The sequence below is a fragment of the Helicoverpa zea genome, chromosome 15 (genome assembly GCF_022581195.2).
Source record: "Helicoverpa zea isolate HzStark_Cry1AcR chromosome 15, ilHelZeax1.1, whole genome shotgun sequence".
Taxonomy (NCBI): Eukaryota; Metazoa; Arthropoda; class Insecta; order Lepidoptera; family Noctuidae; genus Helicoverpa; species Helicoverpa zea.
The window spans coordinates 5,105,871-5,121,238 of NC_061466.1; the positions used below are offsets into that span (position 1 = coordinate 5,105,871).

General features: G+C 36.6%; 3 protein-coding genes across 4 annotated transcripts in view; 2 read left to right on the top strand and 1 right to left on the bottom strand.

Moving 5' to 3' along the window:
- Positions 1-288: 288 nt before the first annotated feature.
- Positions 289-6,024, top strand: LOC124637168 (ubiquitin-like modifier-activating enzyme ATG7). 2 transcript variants are annotated; one of them, XR_006985188.1, is made up of 11 exons: positions 289-840; positions 1,534-1,729; positions 1,809-2,261; positions 2,346-2,452; positions 2,708-2,852; positions 3,086-3,244; positions 3,376-3,564; positions 3,810-3,980; positions 4,894-4,989; positions 5,163-5,454; positions 5,564-6,024. XR_006985188.1 is itself a non-coding variant. In XM_047173521.1 (11 exons), the coding sequence occupies exons 1-11, from the start codon at positions 635-637 to the stop codon at positions 5,597-5,599; spliced, it is 2,070 nt and encodes a 689-aa protein (XP_047029477.1). In that variant the 5' UTR covers positions 289-634; the 3' UTR covers positions 5,600-6,024. The 2 variants fall into 2 exon arrangements, 1 of the variants encoding a protein (XP_047029477.1); XM_047173521.1 differs by having other exon boundaries at positions 4,894-5,009.
- LOC124637171 (39S ribosomal protein L2, mitochondrial) lies at positions 6,022-9,711 on the bottom strand. Its single transcript, XM_047173523.1, has 6 exons — positions 9,434-9,711; positions 9,099-9,211; positions 8,106-8,241; positions 7,552-7,632; positions 7,098-7,229; positions 6,022-6,263 (listed from the first exon to the last, which is right to left on the bottom strand). The coding sequence occupies exons 1-6, from the start codon at positions 9,651-9,653 to the stop codon at positions 6,058-6,060; spliced, it is 888 nt and encodes a 295-aa protein (XP_047029479.1). The 5' UTR covers positions 9,654-9,711; the 3' UTR covers positions 6,022-6,057.
- A 470-nt stretch (positions 9,712-10,181) lies between these two features.
- Positions 10,182-15,368, top strand: part of LOC124637167 (elongation factor-like GTPase 1) — a 119,300-nt gene continuing 114,113 nt past the window's right edge. The window contains exons 1-9 of the mRNA XM_047173520.1: positions 10,182-10,682; positions 11,174-11,413; positions 11,779-11,962; positions 12,179-13,031; positions 13,152-13,225; positions 13,414-13,569; positions 13,694-13,811; positions 13,891-14,615; positions 14,832-14,945. Of these exons, the coding sequence (XP_047029476.1) occupies positions 10,335-10,682; positions 11,174-11,413; positions 11,779-11,962; positions 12,179-13,031; positions 13,152-13,225; positions 13,414-13,569; positions 13,694-13,811; positions 13,891-14,615; positions 14,832-14,945 (2,812 nt within the window). The 5' untranslated portion in view covers positions 10,182-10,334. The remainder of the gene's footprint in view (positions 10,683-11,173; positions 11,414-11,778; positions 11,963-12,178; positions 13,032-13,151; positions 13,226-13,413; positions 13,570-13,693; positions 13,812-13,890; positions 14,616-14,831; positions 14,946-15,368) is intronic.

Here is a 15,368-nt window from a genome sequence, read left to right on the forward strand (position 1 = left end):
TTTCACCCTGACCATTTTTTAAATCACTGTACTATATACTTACCGAAGTTTTTCTGCGAAATAAATATTATCTAAGTGTTACATCTTATTTTCTGTAGGCATTAAGTTATTCAATGCTGCTGCGAACATCATTCGAAAATTTTAAATTTCCCGGTGCCTTTTGAACAATACTTGGTACAACGAGAATTTAAATCAATTTGCAAATGACAATGACACAGCTGGGTTTGACACTGACACTGACATCGCCAACAGTATTGATTTTTGTATTCATTCAAGTCAAGCCAAGTCAAGCTACCTTATCGCGTCTTATCGCGATATCTGTTTTGTCGCAGTGTTTGATTAGTTAGTCACGATTGATAGGTCAGAGAACTCACCGGAGTCTCCGACTTCGGACCACTCTGCCCGCTCGGATCACTCTGACCACCCGGATGACCACCCGGGGCAGTCTAATCACCCGGACAACTCTGACCACCCTGACAACTCTGACCGCCCGGACCACTCAGAAGAAGACTCTGACCTCTCGGAACCCGCGGAACCTCCGGACCGCCCGAACCTCCCGAACCGCTCGAACCGCTTGAACCGCTTGAATCGTATTCCGCCTAGGTGTGAGTGCTTGAACGTGTATTCTACGAATATGACAGAAGTAGATTTAGACAAAGCGCAGATCATCCAATATGTGCCGTTCCAGTCGTTCGTGCACCCTTCTTTTTGGCATTCTCTCACCAATTTGAAACTCGACGTAGATAAATTGAAAGAGACTAAAAAGGAGATTTGGGGTCGGTTCAGTTATCGTGGCGACGTAGAAGCTATATTCGAAGTGGATGGAACGTCCTTCAACGTGTAAGTATCGAATTTCTCGTCATGCATATACGCCGTTTTAGACCTGCGTAATAAACATTTTTTGTGATTGTTTTGTTTTCCTTTGTTTGTACACATTGCTTGGTTTGTGCAAAATAATTTCACTATTATGTAGTGATGTTTGCAATTATGAATGTATAAATGAAATCGAATGAATATGTAAATCCTATCTAGTTGCAAAGCAGGTTTTTAATGAATCTACCCTGTAATATTTAGACGTAATGGTCATTATGATAAATATTACTAGGTAACTCATACCAAGGAAGGATTAAACTTTTGTAAATGGAAATATTTATAACAATAGTAGCTACTTTGTAGCAACTGTTTTTTTTTTTTTCATAGATTTTAATAACAAAAGCTTGTTTTAAACTTATCACTTGTAACTGAATTTTCATACACTCTTATAAGCGTTGCGAATGCAAATAATATATTCAAGATGTGCGAATGTGTCAACCATACCTCGTCCAAAGCCAGTTGCTGAGCAACATACAGTCTTTATAATGCACACTTATGGAAATGAGAGAATCTATGCTTTGTTCTATATACAGAAATGTTTGTTTTTTTATATTTTTTTACAATTGAGATACAAACTCGGCTTTTTCCAGTCTATACAAAATGATTGATGATGAATGAGAGATTAAAGTAATATAGTACCTATGTAAAATTTCATTTTAGTTTTCCTGAAGATGACATTATGTATGCAAATGTAAGGGGAACATTAATGAACAAGAATACTATTGAAGAGTATAAAACTATTGATAAAGCTGGATTGTTAAATGCAGTTGGCAAGGAAATGTGGGAAAACATGAAAACTAAAGCTTGGATTGCTAACCCCTTTGAATTATGGAATTTTATAATTCTATCATTTGCTGTAAGTTTCATTGCTACTCTCGCTTATGCTAAATGTTTTAAGGCTGTTATCAATATCACTATTTTTATCAAAATTGCAGGATCTCAAAAAATTCAATTATTACTACTGGTTTGCATTTCCTGCACCTAGCCAGCCCACAGTTTTTATTAACGAAATAAGTTCGAACATACGGTTAATTTTCCGTACAATTGAAATTAATGAGTTATCACAAGGCTACAAAGCTCTGGATGAGGAACAAAAAGGTTACTTTATTGTCACAAGATCTGATTTTGGAATTAATGTTACAACAATATCAACTGTACTGGATGCAAATGGAGGTTTTAAAGAGGATGTGGATCTAACCAATACATATTTTGCGTTCACTGATCCAAGTAATGGCAGGAATCCTGGGTGGCCATTACGATTATTTTTGGCGGCTTTGATAGACCACTGCCCAACTCTACTTGGCGCTTCTATTAACGTATTGGCTCTACGAGCCAATTACACTGCTGGCGTTGACAATAGCCGCCTATATACTGTGAAAGTGCCACAGGTATGTTTCATTCTTGTTTTGCATGAATAAAATCCTAAAACTGTTCATTAGTTGTAACTTACTCACATTTTTTTATTCTTTTAGGAGGTCAAGCCTGTTGAGTCAGCAGGTTGGGTGGGTTGGGAAAGGAATGACAAAGGCAATTTTGGGCCAAAGCTCGCCAACATGTCTGCATCACTAGACCCTGCAGTGTAAGTTCTTTTTTTTTTGTGTATGTGACCTCATACGATAACATCATAAACCATTACAATCTAGCTTTAATGCTAAGCGGTGTAAGTTGAAACAAATAATATTTTGAAGACGAAGACCTAAACTTGTTAAGTTGCAACCAAATTTTTTAGACATATTCAGTTCCTTGTCTTATCTGCTAAAAAAGTAGATTGAACATGTCCATGGCTTAACACTTTAACCCAGTAAAATATTCTCAACTCATTCTTAAATTCCAGACTGGCTGAAACCTCATCAGATCTGAACATAAAGTTAATGAAATGGCGTCTCGTGCCCGACATAGATGTGGATGTCATGAAGAGAACCCGATGCTTATTATTTGGAGCTGGCACTCTTGGCTGTCATGTCGCTCGAGATTTATTGGTAAACTACACATTAGCATTTAGGATAAAGAACTAGGAATTATTGTGTTTTATCAGATCAGGTAATGATGAAATGTGGCAACAGTTGTGGAATGTTGTAGTTCTGTGGTCATTTTATTGCATACTGTACTAATAGCTTCGAGGGACTGTAACATTTTCTTTAAAAGTCATACAATCTTATTTTCTTTTGAATATTATCCTTCATGCCTTTAATTTGCAATTTTTTTCTTCTAGGCCTGGGGCTTTCGACACATCACATTTATAGACAACGGCAAAGTATCTTATTCCAACCCAACGCGGCAGGTACTCTATACTTTCCACGACTGTCTGAATGGCGGGCGAATGAAAGCCGAGGCAGCAGCAAACGCAATATTAAATATATTGCCTTCAGTTGTAAGTGTTTTAAACAACTAAATAAAAAAATATTTTGAAGATATGCATTATTCCATATTTCTATGATTTGTCGATGCGCAACACTGATGATTTTTAAACGGCTGATTCTTATAATTGCCTTGTGTTTTTAGGTGAGTGAGGGAATAGTAGCACACATTCCAATGCCCGGACATCCGATCGGAGAGGCGATGACGGATGAAACAGTTGACAACGTTAAGCGGATCGCACAAGCAGTAGAAGAACATGATGTTTTATTTCTACTCCTGGATTCTAGGGAGGCACGCTGGCTTCCCACATTGTTGGGAGCTCACTATGGAAAGGTAATAATGTTTTGTATTGTTAAACTTTCTAATACCTTAATAGCATTGATCTCAATTACATAAACTTCCGTTTCCATTAAACAACTGCTTAATAAAAATTTTCATGTTCAATTTTCAAAGTGCTGTTTATTTTTTTTTAATTTTTGCTGTTGGTGAACTTGGGCCTAAGTGGGTCTACTTAACCCAGTCATCAGTCTGTAGCAAGTGTTAATATAGAAAAAAAAAATGGATATTTATTTTTCCAGATAGTGATAAATGCAGCTCTAGGGTTCGACAGTTACCTAGTGATGCGTCACGGTTTTAATGCCGAGTACGAATACTGTGCGGAACCAATGAAGATTCCGGATAACAAGGATTGTATGCCCGGTGTTGATCTCGGCTGCTATTTCTGCAATGATGTTACTGCTCCTGGTGATGTAAGTGTGACTGAATAATAATAGTGCAGTATTTAAAATTAAGATATAGGTGCTGAAGTAATCCAAAAAAAATAATATTATAAATGTTTGTTTTTGTTTGACTCGAATAGACTCCGAAACTTCTTGACCGATTTGAAAAATGCTCTAACTGTTGGGAAGCTTCATTATTCCTGGTGAATATATATATTTCATAGGCTATATTTTATCCGGTACGGGGATAAGTTTAAAAAAAAAGTCGTGGTGGCCTAGTGGGTAAAGGACCAACCTCAAGTATGAGGGCGCGGGTTCGATCCCAGGTCAGGCAAGCACCAATGCAACTTTTCTAAGTTTGTATGTACTTTCTAAGTATATCTTAGACACCATTGACTGTGTTTCGGATGGCACGTTAAACTGTAGGTCCCGGCTGTCAGTGAACATCCTTGGCAGTCGTTACGGGTAGTCAGAAGCCAGTAAGTCTGACACCAGTCTAGCCAAGGGGTATCGGGTTGCTTGGGTTACTGGGTTGAGGAGGTCAGATAGGCAGTCGCTTCTTGTAAAGCACTGGTACTCAGCTGAATCCGGTTAGACTGGAAGCCGACCTCAACATGATTGGGAAAAGGCTCGGAGGATGATGGGGAGAAATATACACGGGGCCGGGGTGATACCGTGGCAAAACAGCTAGTATAAAAGATAATCATTGAAAGCATCCTATTCATTTTATTTACATTGCTTCATGCCATTATTATTCTTTATTGCACACTTAACAATAAATATAAAAAGAATGAAGACATATGTGTGTGTTTTTGGCTTAACCCACAATTGGGTTCTCTTACAGCCAGCCTTATTAAAACTTAGTAAATAAGTATATGTATTTACCAAAATCGTTAAAAGGTCATTTAAAAGTATGTTTTTTATATATTTTTTTCAATTTTAGTCGATGAAAGATCGCACACTCGATCAGCAATGCACGGTGACGCGGCCGGGTGTAGCTGCGATTGCCGGCGCCTTGGCGGTTGAGTTACTCGTTGGAGTATTACAACATCCACTAGGGTAACTTATTAATGTATAAATTGTTTATAGCTTGAATTAGATTCGATTATCAGATTAAAACAGCCAAATTGCTCTTTTGCTAAAATAATGGCAACATTGTAAGGTAATTTTTAAATGGCAATATACCTACCAGCTTTCATACTTATGTTTCAGGGGACGTGCACCAGCTATGATAAACTTAAAGACAGATTCCGACGACCCACCCAAAGAGTGCAGAAGCGTACTCGGTCCCGTGCCACATTCACTAAGGGGGTTCTTAAGCACTTACTCAACGATTGCTCCGACTTGTGCCAAATTCAAGCAGTGCATAGCCTGCTCAGATATTGTGCTAAATAGATACAGGGAGTATGGTTTCGATTTCTTGTTTGAAGTATTCGATAGTGGAAACCATTTGGAAGAAGTGACCGGACTCCGTGAATTGCATTTGTCTGCGGAAATGACTGAGGTTAGTGCAATTTTAATTATTTATATCTAAATTGTATTTCATTGGCTCTGTTGGCTGGTTTTTAGAAAATTATTGAGTATATAATGTAAGTGTTTTCCCATTGTTACAGATACTGACATTGTCGGATGATGAAGGGGAGGAATAAATCTGAAGCATATATTATTAATTAAAGCTCTACTTTTTTGCCATATTAATATCCATGCATTTATAAGTGTTAGTAGCATGTTTAAAATCTCGATGTTACAATTTACTCATTCAATGTCCTATGTGAGCGAGTAATGCGACTGGATGTAACGAAAAGACTAAGGAGTCAGAAGGTGCTGCAACAGGCCTATGAATGTTTACAATAGAAATATCGCCAAAGAGAGTCGTTTATTTTGCTCACCCAGGACAGTCTTAATTAAATTTTGATCGTCTATATTATCAATCTATGTGGAATTATTAAAAATAATCCATTCAGCAAATATAATCAATACAAGCGCAAAAAAGCAGCTTTATATGTTGTGATATTATATTATTTATGTGTATATAAATGTCTCTAAATGTGTAAAATAAAATCAATAAAAATAACTATCATTATCTTTATTTCTACAATAATTTACATTAGGGTGCCATTGTCATTCGGATGGCTGGCAATGCCTTTTTGGCTGGTAAGTGGATTTCTTTCACAGGCTTCGGTGGTTTGATCTTTCTTCCGTGTCGGCCGGACTTTCTCTGCCACAGGCCAGACCGTGGTCTGTTACCAAGCCATCTGTTCCGTTGTGGAGAACCAATTGGTGTATCACCATGGTCTTGGTTTGATAGGCGACCTGAAAAATTATATTCAATTTAGTGCCCTATACAAACAGAACTAAGGGTGCGTCTACTACGTAGCTTGAGCAGGTTACATGCATTTTAAGAACGTGCCTTTTTTTGGCAATGACTAGCGTACCAAAGCAAAATACCCAATCGCGTGATCTGTTGCGTGCACGCGGATCACTTCCGCATGTTAACTTGCTTCAGCTACACGCACCGTTTAGTAGGCGGACCTTAAGTTTACTATAAATCTCTTTTAAATCTAGACACACGGCAGTGTGTCCGCCAAGTTCGAGCAAAAAAAGCGACACACTGGCCGTGGGTTATATTACACGAACCATTTCGGGCCAAATTCGACCCCCCTGTAACTCAACATCTATTTTATTTACGCACATCAAATTTCTAGTATTTGTTGAGACCCCCTCACTTATCTAAAATACAAAATTTCATTAATATACCTATTGTAGGTCTTGAGATATTGACGTCAGAAAATCGCTATTTTTACTATACACTCACTGACTGACTGACTGACTCACTCATCAAAAACCTAGACCACTTCCAATGGTCGTATTGACTTGAAATTTGGCATGGTTTAATAGAAAATTAAATACTTGATTCATGCGTTTAGTAGGTTTATAACAAGGTGTGTGAAAACTTGCCAAGTAACATCATTAAAAAGTAACTATTTTTAACTGAGGTATGTGTATGGAACTTGGTACTTATTCAGATCTCACTTCTTTTATAGGCGAAGCATTCCCATATTATCGAACTTGGCAGTCTTTCACATTTTTGTTTTGGGTGGGATATACAAAAATACATGACGATTTTGCATCATTCCTTGTACTTACCAACTACCGCCATGCAGTGTTGATTAAAACTGAACAACCTCTTGGATGGCATTTGAACTATTATGCGGTCATCTTGTCTGCGTAGAATTGTTCCGAAGGTACCTGCAGCATGAATATAAAGACCGCCTTGACCTGTGAAGAAACATTTTGTTACAGGCTTTTTATTGCAACTAGCTTTTGCCCGCGACTTCGTTCGCGTGGAATAGTGACTTCCGGCAGATTTTTGTTTTGACCAATAGACGGCGCTGTATGTCCGGAATAAATTTTATTTTTTGTAATGAAAACTATCCTACGTCCTTTCTTAAGTTCCAAACTATGTCTGTACCAAATTTCACACAAATCGGTTCAGTAGTTTAGGCGTGAAGAAAAGACAGACAGAGTTACTTTCTCATTTTTTATATTAGTTTGGATAAAATCTTCAAAATATTTCTGAATTGTTTACTATTGTGCTTACCTGGTTCTTTTTCAATGCAGTGTACAATGGTTCCAGTTGGTAGTGCACCCAATACATAAGCATCTCCCTCATTTGCTCTAACTAGAAACAAATGTATTTTTTAATAATTTTAACAACAAAATATCAAAGATATTTCAATAATATTTTTCAAATCAAAATCAAAACATTTATTCGCGTTCGTGACGCACAAACAAAAAACGAATATACATATAAAAGCACACAAAAAAAAAACAAAAACAAAACAAGAATAAAATAGAAAAACAGAAGAATATGGTGAAAGGAAAATATGCGTCACAATCACGCGAAATGGCCCTCGCTCAGCATATGCAGCGACCCTATCCGAGACAGAGTCGCGGCGCTGGTTTTCAACGATGGCCAACACTAACATGTGACGTCAATCGGTTTTTCATATCTAGAAGGTTCAAACAGGGGTTTGCTCCATGTAAAATATTGGTAATCAGTGGCATCCGATTATTAGACTTGGAACTACTAAACCCATCATAATTGTGAAATGGCTAGGTGGATGATTTTCATTCATAACTTGGAAGTCTTACCAGGTATCCTGGGCAATTCTCGGGAAGACTTGAGAATATCTCCTGCTTTCATATTTATGGTAGCCAAAATATATTTCAGTCTGTCACCAACAGCTACCAAAGCTATGTGGGCTGTTCTGCAACCATCTTCCATTACCTGAGGGTTCAAAAATAACATTGGTAAATAAACTGAACTCCAAAAGTCATATCATTTATTTCATTTAGGCCTTCACAAGCACTTAAGAGTGTCAAAAATTATAAATAGGTTTGATTCTAGTTGCCCATTCCAAAAGTAGTTACCTATGGAGAAGGGCGGGCAAGAAACTCCATGGTTAGTCTTTTTAAAACATAATAGTTATTACAGTTTGTATGTATTGATAATTGATACATACGATAATAACATGCGAAGATCATGTAGAATCACAGACAAAAAAAGATGAGAAAAAAATTAAAATGCTACATGGTGTTCACATTTACAAATTGGTTTATATTTTAGTACAAAGTTACAATCAAATCAAGAAAATAAAAACCTTGCCTTTAATGACATAAACCCCTCAAAGTATAGTTATGTTCTCTGCTTTTATACTTCCTTTAACTGCCTTATGTATTACCCTGTGTACTCTTCCTATATGTATAGTCTCTAACATAAATACATGCTGGACTTCCTCATGCAGCTGAATTTAATGAAAGTGAATCTGTGAATGTAAGTGTAGTGTAGTTGGGGTAAACGAGTTCTAGAGTGGAGACCACGCCTCGGCAAACGTAGTGTAGGACGTCCTCAGGCACGGCGGAGTGATGACTAGCGCAAGACGGCGGGCAGGAGCTGGATGCGAGAAGCCGAAAATCAATCTCAGTGGCGTGCACTTGGAGAGGCCTATGTCCAGCAGTTGACTGCGATAGGCTGATGATGATGAATGTAAGTGAATTTTTTACCAGATTGTGCCCACCGTTCAGAGGTTTGGATCTGCTTCTGATTAAATTAGGGGTAATTAAATAATCAAAATGCAAGCTAACCTGAATAACTTTTTCTTCCTGAGGAGGTCCTTCAGTGGGTCCATCTCTGACCCAATCAATCCAGTGGTACTTCTGTTTGATACCGCCGCCGATACCCTTGGCAATAACTCTGCCTGTGGGAGAAAAGTAGTCAAATTATGTTTGATATACAGCCATCTTTATTGTTATTAAAGTATATAAGTTAATATGTTATGTGAAGATAATATGACTCTTCACAAGTATTAACTATAACTACATCAATAATGCTCATACTGCTTTCTAAGTATGCATAAGTTGCTCTACCAAGATCATATTTTTAATTAAAAGATTTTGTGTCTTGAACAGTTTTAACTTACCAGTTTCGGGGTCTCTGCCAGCAAGGTTTGTAACTTCTAGAGGCTTAACAGTATATTCCTCAGGAAAATGTACAATTCTTCTGTAAGCCTTGCCTAAACCTGGTTTTGGTTTATCAATTGGTGGCTTACTGGCAAAATTTACGGCTGCCACATGAATGGACCTCCTACTAATTAAACTGGGTGTGATAGCTAAACTGGCAAATAATCTATTTAACGCCATAATTATTATTTACTTATAACTAATTCGATAAAATTGTGATGAGGATAAATAACATAACCTCAAACATATGGTAAATGTCAATGTCAAAAAACTTTATTGTCACTGTCAATCTAGTCGCGTGCAGTTTTGCATTTTGTACCTACGATTCAATCGCTTGAGATTTTATGTTTTTAGGTGGTTCGTTATTAATTGGTTGTTTTTAGTTTACTAGGCGTTTATGAATAGTTTTATAACGAGATTTCCAAAATTTCCACAAACAATAAAAATCAATTTTAATTTTGTTTATGATTACATCTGACACAGAGTGAATCGTTTAGAATCAGCAAACATAAGATCTTTAGCAGATGTTTACATTTTAGAGCTTTTTTCATGGCGCAGACACAATCTCTATTAAGTATAATAATCCCTACCAAATGCTTAAATTAGTTAAGATTTTTCTAGGAAAATTAATAATTATTTAGTTAAAATGAAACAGCCAGAAGACAATGTTTTTGTAGTTTATTTTTAAACTGTAATGTCAATGTCAAAGAAGGCAATATTGTCGCACAACTTTTAACTCTGTTGTGCAATTTTTCTTGTAATTTATCTTAATATCTTCTCTATCTTCATTCGAAATTGTTAGTCAAATTCAGGCATACTATTCTACCGCTCGCTGATCAAGTTGGCGTTAAAACAGTGAAAATGCGGCTCGTGGATTCAACAAAACTTTTAGAACTTCAAAACAAACCTACAAATATTCGGAATATTTGTATCGTGGCCCACGTGGACCATGGAAAGACTACTTTGGCAGACTCCTTGATATCGAGCAATGGGATAATATCGCAAAGAATGTCGGGAAAGCTGCGTTACATGGACAGCAGGCCTGATGAACAAGAGAGAGGTATTACTATGAAGAGCAGCAGTATATCGCTGTACCACTGTGTTGACCAGCAGGAGTACTTGGTTAACTTGATAGACTCGCCGGGGCACATCGATTTCTCCAGCGAAGTGTCCACTGCGGTTCGATTATGTGATGGTGCAATTGTTGTGGTGAGTCAATGTCTTGTTTACATTTTGATTTGCAATATGTTTGACTTGAAACTCCTGTTTTTAACCTTGATATATATTTAAAATGCCAAATTATTGTCAATAGAACATTATTTAGCCACAAAATGTAAAAGATTCCAGTTTTAAAGCCTATTTTTTAGGTATTCTGCTAAGAAAACTTTTATCCAACTAGAAATTGCACAATATTATAAGTGACAGAAAAATATTATAACAGTATCTTGCCACACCAAGTCAATAAAATATTTTTTATCACAATTGCTTTCATTGGTCAATTATATTTGTAACATGTTTATATTAAGACAATTATAGTTTACTTCTCACTGCATATAATAAAACTTAAAAGATATCATTTATTTTATTACACATTCAATATATGCAATACAGTAATATTCTTTCTAAGAAAATGTCATTTACCAGGAAATAAGCAAGACATAAATAATCTTAAAAAATATGTCTGTTGTTGTATATTACAGGTTGACGTAGTAGAAGGAGTATGCCCACAAACCAGACTCGTCCTAAAACAGGTGTACTCAGAAAACATCAAGGCAGTCTTAGTACTGAATAAGATTGACCGACTCATATTAGACATGCAGCTAACACCGCTAGATACATACGTACACCTGATGCAGTTGTTAGAACAAGTTAATGCAGTAATGGGCGAGCTGTTTACTACTGAGGTGTTTGAGAATGAGGAATCTACTATGGAGAAACAGGTTGGTTTTAAAGAAGTGCTCTTACAAGATTCTTACTGGAAAAGGTTTATTTTAGGTTGATACATATATACAGTTAAAAAAAAACATCTATTGCAAAACTAAAGTATACCCATTAAGTAAGACATTGACACGAATTATTAAGAATAATACAAAATACATAGTAATAATTCTTAAATATACATGTTAGCAGTTAATGATTTTACTACCGCATCCTAGGGCACAGATTCCCATACCCAGATAAAATATATCCTAAAAATTTCCTTCTTTAGTATTGATAAGATACTGATTAAAGTTATAGTTAACTATAGAAAACAATATGAACAAAAAGCCATAAATTAATTCTACTTCACTCTCATACATTTCAGCAACAAAAAGAGCAGCTGAATAAAGAAGACAATAACTTCTATGACTGGACCTCTGCCCTGGACGACGCTGATGACTCCAACCTTTACTTCTCACCTGAACATGGCAATGTGGTGTTTGCTAGTGCGGCTGATGGATGGGGCTTTACTACTCATACATTTGCTAAACTATTTTCTGAGAAACTCGGTAAGTATAATTCAGTTATAATAAAATCAATCAGCTAAATCATACATATTTCTGTAAATATCTTTAACTAGATGAGGCCCATATTTCCTAACTGTCTACCTTGAGAAGAAACACCAAATAAACTCAAGGGTCACAGTCTCTAAAGTCCATAAATGTACACTAAGAATTGGCATAATGTTTAAAATGTTACATTGACTACTTTTCGCTCAATTTTAGGTGTTAAAGAGGAAATACTGAGAAAAGTGCTATGGGGAGACTTCTATCTAAACACAAAAACGAAACGTTTCATGAAAGGAGCCCAAGAAAAGGCCAAGAAACCTCTATTTGTACAAGTTATATTAGACAACTTGTGGAATGTTTACGAAACAGTTGCCATGAGAAACGAAAAGGAGAAAGTGCCTGTTATATGTGAGAAGCTTGGTATTAAGCTTACAACCAGAGATTTAAGGCACACAGACTCCAGAGTCCAGCTCCAATCCCTCATGGTCCAATGGCTGCCTCTATCAAATACCGTCCTTAACATGGTCTGCCAAAAACTACCCTCACCAAAGGAGATTCTCCCTGAAAAAGTGGAAAAACTTATGTGCTCAAGAATTCGCGATTTCAACTCTTTCTTCCCTGAAACGCAGAAACTTAAAGAAGACTTCATTGCCTGTGATAGTACTGAAGATAGGCCAATAATTATTTTTATATCCAAGATGTTTAATGTTGACAAGAGTGTATTACCTGAGAACAAGCCTAAGGTCTTAACAGCCGAAGAGATGGCTTTGAGGAGAGAAAGAGCAAGACAGCTGCGGGAAAGAAAAGAGAATAATGCAAATATTGAAGGAGAACCTATAGAAGAAAAAAAAGACGATCCTGAAATAGAAAAAGCAGCCGAGGAAGATGTAGATCAGCCAGTATTTATAGCTTTTGCTAGAATATTTAGTGGGAAAGTAAAGAAAGGGGATAAGGTGTATGTTTTGGGTCCCAAACATGATCCTTCTAAAGTACTTAGTAAAGACTTTCAAGTGGATCCTAATAAGAAGTTGAAGGATTTGCAGAGTGATGAACATGTTACTTGCACAGAGTAAGTTTACTATCATTATTTAATTGTCATCTACATATTTACATTTAATTGTCATCTAATTTGAGGAATATTTACGTTTGCAAGGTACAGAAGTAATTAATACATAATGTTTTTTTTCAGGATCAAATCTTTGTATATTCTAATGGGGAGAGAATTAGAAGTAATTGATGAAGCAATAGCAGGAAATATTATTGGTGAGTAATTTATATTTGTTATTGCACTTAGTTTTCTGTATAAACAATTAACCTTCACACGTCATGTACGAAAGAAAGTAGGACAATAGACAATTGCAACATAATGTTCTAAGATTTTTTATTTGAATAGGCCATATTCTCTTTGGAATACTAATCCATTATTTAAAAGAAAATTCTCTTGTTTCCAGGTATCGGAGGTTTGGAAGAGCATGTACTAAGAACGGCGACTTTATCTAGTACAATAGCGTGTCCTGCGTTTAGTGAAATGCAATACTCAGTAGTACCAATATTGAGGGTAGCTTTAGAACCTACATATCCGTCGCAACTTCCACAATTACTTAAAGGTACTGCCAATAAAATCATATACTTCCAGACCCTTCAATTGATATCTCTGTTGATTGAAATTGTACTCTAAGTCATGTGAAAAAAGGTTGAATTTACAATAAATCCTCAATTACATTCTTCCAGGTTTAAAACTGCTCAACCAATCAGACTCTTGCGTTCAAGTGCTTCTACAAGAAACCGGTGAACATGTTTTGGTTACGGCCGGTAAAGTACATTTGGAAAGATGTCTCGAAGATTTAAAGTAAGTACTTAGCAAAAAGGTTATTTATGAGGATGAAATGACTTTTAAATTATAATCAAACATATTTTTAATTTCCTAGGAATCACTACGCAAAAATACCGATCACAGTATCAGAACCAATTGTTCCATTCAGAGAAACAATAGTAGAACCACCAAAAATAGACATGGCTAATGAAGAAATAGATGCTCAAAATGTCATAGATAAAGCCATAGACAAAGATATAGAACCTGTTATAACAGTTTACACTAATAATAAACAAAGTAGAATAAAGATCAGAGCTAAACCAATCCCGAACGAAATAACAGCATTATTAGATAGATCAACTGATTTACTAAAAGCCATTTCACAACATATAAAAACATTACAAGGTTTACATAAAAACGATAAACTAGAAAGCAAATTAGAAGAATTACAAATTAATGGAACTAACCATAGACTATCCGATCGTATGCTGAAGCTCATAGAGTCTTTCAAAGATGAATTACAAACTATTTGCGAAAAACTTGGGCCAGAGTGGAAGGATGTTGTCAAGCAAATATGGTCTGTAGGGCCTAGGAATTGTGGTCCGAATTTGCTTCTTAATCAAACTGAAGATTATAGGACGAAGTACCTTCATCATGAACAAGATATTACTGAAGATCCACGGTTTGAGTATGAAAGTAGTTTTGTGAATGGCTTTCAATTGGCGTCTTTGGCTGGCCCATTGTGTGATGAGCCGATGATGGGCGTGGCTTTCTGTGTTGAAGAATGGTTTTTGGATAAGTCGGCTGGAGATGACGTGTCGCATTTTGGGCCACTGTCAGGTAATATATATGTTTTTTTAACTTCTGCATGAACAATTTCGTATCACTAATGGGGACTACTTTACTTCTTGCTAAAGGGCTCGTTTTAATACTGTTTTACTCGTTTTGCTTGCTTTCGCAGGTTCTTGGTTCGATTCCCAAGTTAAGCCTAATGATCCAAAGCACCCGAGAGTGTGGAACTTGACACAGAACATTAATCATTATTTTTATATACAGGTCAAATAATGTCAGCGGTAAAGGACGGCTGTCGGAAAGCGTTCCAGGCGCAACCACAACGTTTAATGGCGGCGATGTACACCTGTGATATTGTCGTCGATCAAAAAGTATTAGGTAAGTCATATTGAGTAGGAACCACCATTCATTTACTGACCCTCTGATAGCTAAGAGAGCTCGTGGCTGTGTAATGCCGCGCGGCTTTGCTCTGGGCTCGGTCGGTGCTTGGATAGGTGATCATCTTATCATGTCGATTTTCTCCGTGTTTATTATATTTTTTTAGGACTGGCTAAGGTTCTCTTCTCTTACAACTTCAGTATGGAGCAACTTGAACCCAATCTTTGCAAAGCCCGGAAACCAATTTTCAAACCATGTAAAGTGTGAGTCATAATGCCGGTAGTGTCTTTAATTTCAGTCAATATGATATCCATTGATGGTTTGACTCTTGTTTCATGAAGTTAACGTCAGGTAGTACTAACCAGTTTTGGAACCGGATGGTTTGGAATTCAACTGTAATGCGTGGTCGTAAGTCAGATAGTC

What these genes read in the sequence shown, in the direction of transcription:
- LOC124637168 (XM_047173521.1), top strand. Translation starts at nt 635, where the DNA reads ATGACAGAAGTAGATTTAGACAAAGCGCAGATCATCCAATATGTGCCG. An exon ending in ATGTTACTGCTCCTGGTGAT is followed by an intron (nt 3,981 to 4,893) that starts GTAAGTGTGACT and finishes TTTCAATTTTAG; the next exon opens with TCGATGAAAGATCGCACACT. An exon ending in TGTCTGCGGAAATGACTGAG is followed by an intron (nt 5,455 to 5,563) that starts GTTAGTGCAATT and finishes CCATTGTTACAG; the next exon opens with ATACTGACATTGTCGGATGA.
- LOC124637171 (XM_047173523.1), bottom strand. Translation starts at nt 9,653, where the DNA reads ATGGCGTTAAATAGATTATTTGCCAGTTTAGCTATCACACCCAGTTTA. An exon ending in AGGAAGAAAAAGTTATTCAG is followed by an intron (nt 8,242 to 9,098) that starts GTTAGCTTGCAT and finishes TTGAACCCTCAG; the next exon opens with GTAATGGAAGATGGTTGCAG. An exon ending in CTGCATTGAAAAAGAACCAG is followed by an intron (nt 7,230 to 7,551) that starts GTAAGCACAATA and finishes GTTTCTTCACAG; the next exon opens with GTCAAGGCGGTCTTTATATT.